The sequence below is a fragment of the Penaeus monodon genome, chromosome 15 (genome assembly GCF_015228065.2).
Source record: "Penaeus monodon isolate SGIC_2016 chromosome 15, NSTDA_Pmon_1, whole genome shotgun sequence".
NCBI lineage: Eukaryota > Metazoa > Arthropoda > Malacostraca > Decapoda > Penaeidae > Penaeus > Penaeus monodon.
Genome location: NC_051400.1, coordinates 7,412,620 through 7,413,357, shown reverse-complemented (window position 1 = coordinate 7,413,357; position 738 = coordinate 7,412,620). Strand labels below are relative to the sequence as shown.

Here is a 738-nt window from a genome sequence, read left to right as displayed (position 1 = left end):
AATCTGTTTGGCACATCTTATGTGATATAATTCTGTAAAAAGAATATCTGAGTAATTTTAAGTTATCTAAGAGAAGAAACGCTTATGAAACCTCAGTTAGAAGATTGTAACAGCTGATAAAGGTTTCAGACTATTTATGTCATCTGTCGGAAGCCTTCATCAAGTATTTTAAATGACATTATTTTGAATTCTTAAAGCTTCGCCCCTTTGCTTTACATGTCGCGTGGGTTTGCCTTTCTAGTTGTATTTTGCGTGACTAATTTGACTGGGCTCTTGAAAAGCATGGTTTGGTTCACGTTTGGTGTCCTTTATATATCGTAAGTCAAGAAAAGTGCATTTCTTTAACGTACGCAGCTCTGGCCGAATCGGGGGGTGGGAGGGACCTATAATGAGAATATTGAGGCGAACCTACATCATGTACATTCATTAGCACAGCCCCACGATCTAGAATTTCGTGGAAAGGATCCCATAATTTGGTTATTTTATGCTTAATCCTACGCTTAAATATGTTTTCAAGTGATTGATTTGGGCTCCAATAATGATAGGGCTGAAATCTACAGGAGACATGCACGTACATTCTACGATCTTGATATTATACTTACATACGATGGAAGTAAGCATTAGTCATGTTTGGCAGGTTACCATCACACACAGCTTTCTCGCAACGCTTGCCGACGTGACCTTCCTTGCACGCGCAGGTGTCCGGCGAAATACAGGTTCCGCTGTTCAGACACGCCT

The 738-nt window shown here is 40.2% G+C and overlaps 2 protein-coding genes across 2 annotated transcripts in view; both read right to left on the bottom strand.

The window, feature by feature from the left end:
* LOC119581720 (multiple epidermal growth factor-like domains protein 11) overlaps positions 1–732 on the bottom strand; it is an 18,007-nt gene extending 17,275 nt beyond the window's left edge. Inside the window, exon 1 of the mRNA XM_037929845.1 lies at positions 603–732. Within this exon, the coding sequence (XP_037785773.1) occupies positions 603–628 (26 nt within the window). The 5' untranslated portion in view covers positions 629–732. The remainder of the gene's footprint in view (positions 1–602) is intronic.
* LOC119582198 overlaps positions 645–738 on the bottom strand; it is a 9,050-nt gene continuing 8,956 nt past the window's right edge. Inside the window, exon 7 of the mRNA XM_037930432.1 lies at positions 645–722. Within this exon, the coding sequence (XP_037786360.1) occupies positions 645–722 (78 nt within the window). The remainder of the gene's footprint in view (positions 723–738) is intronic.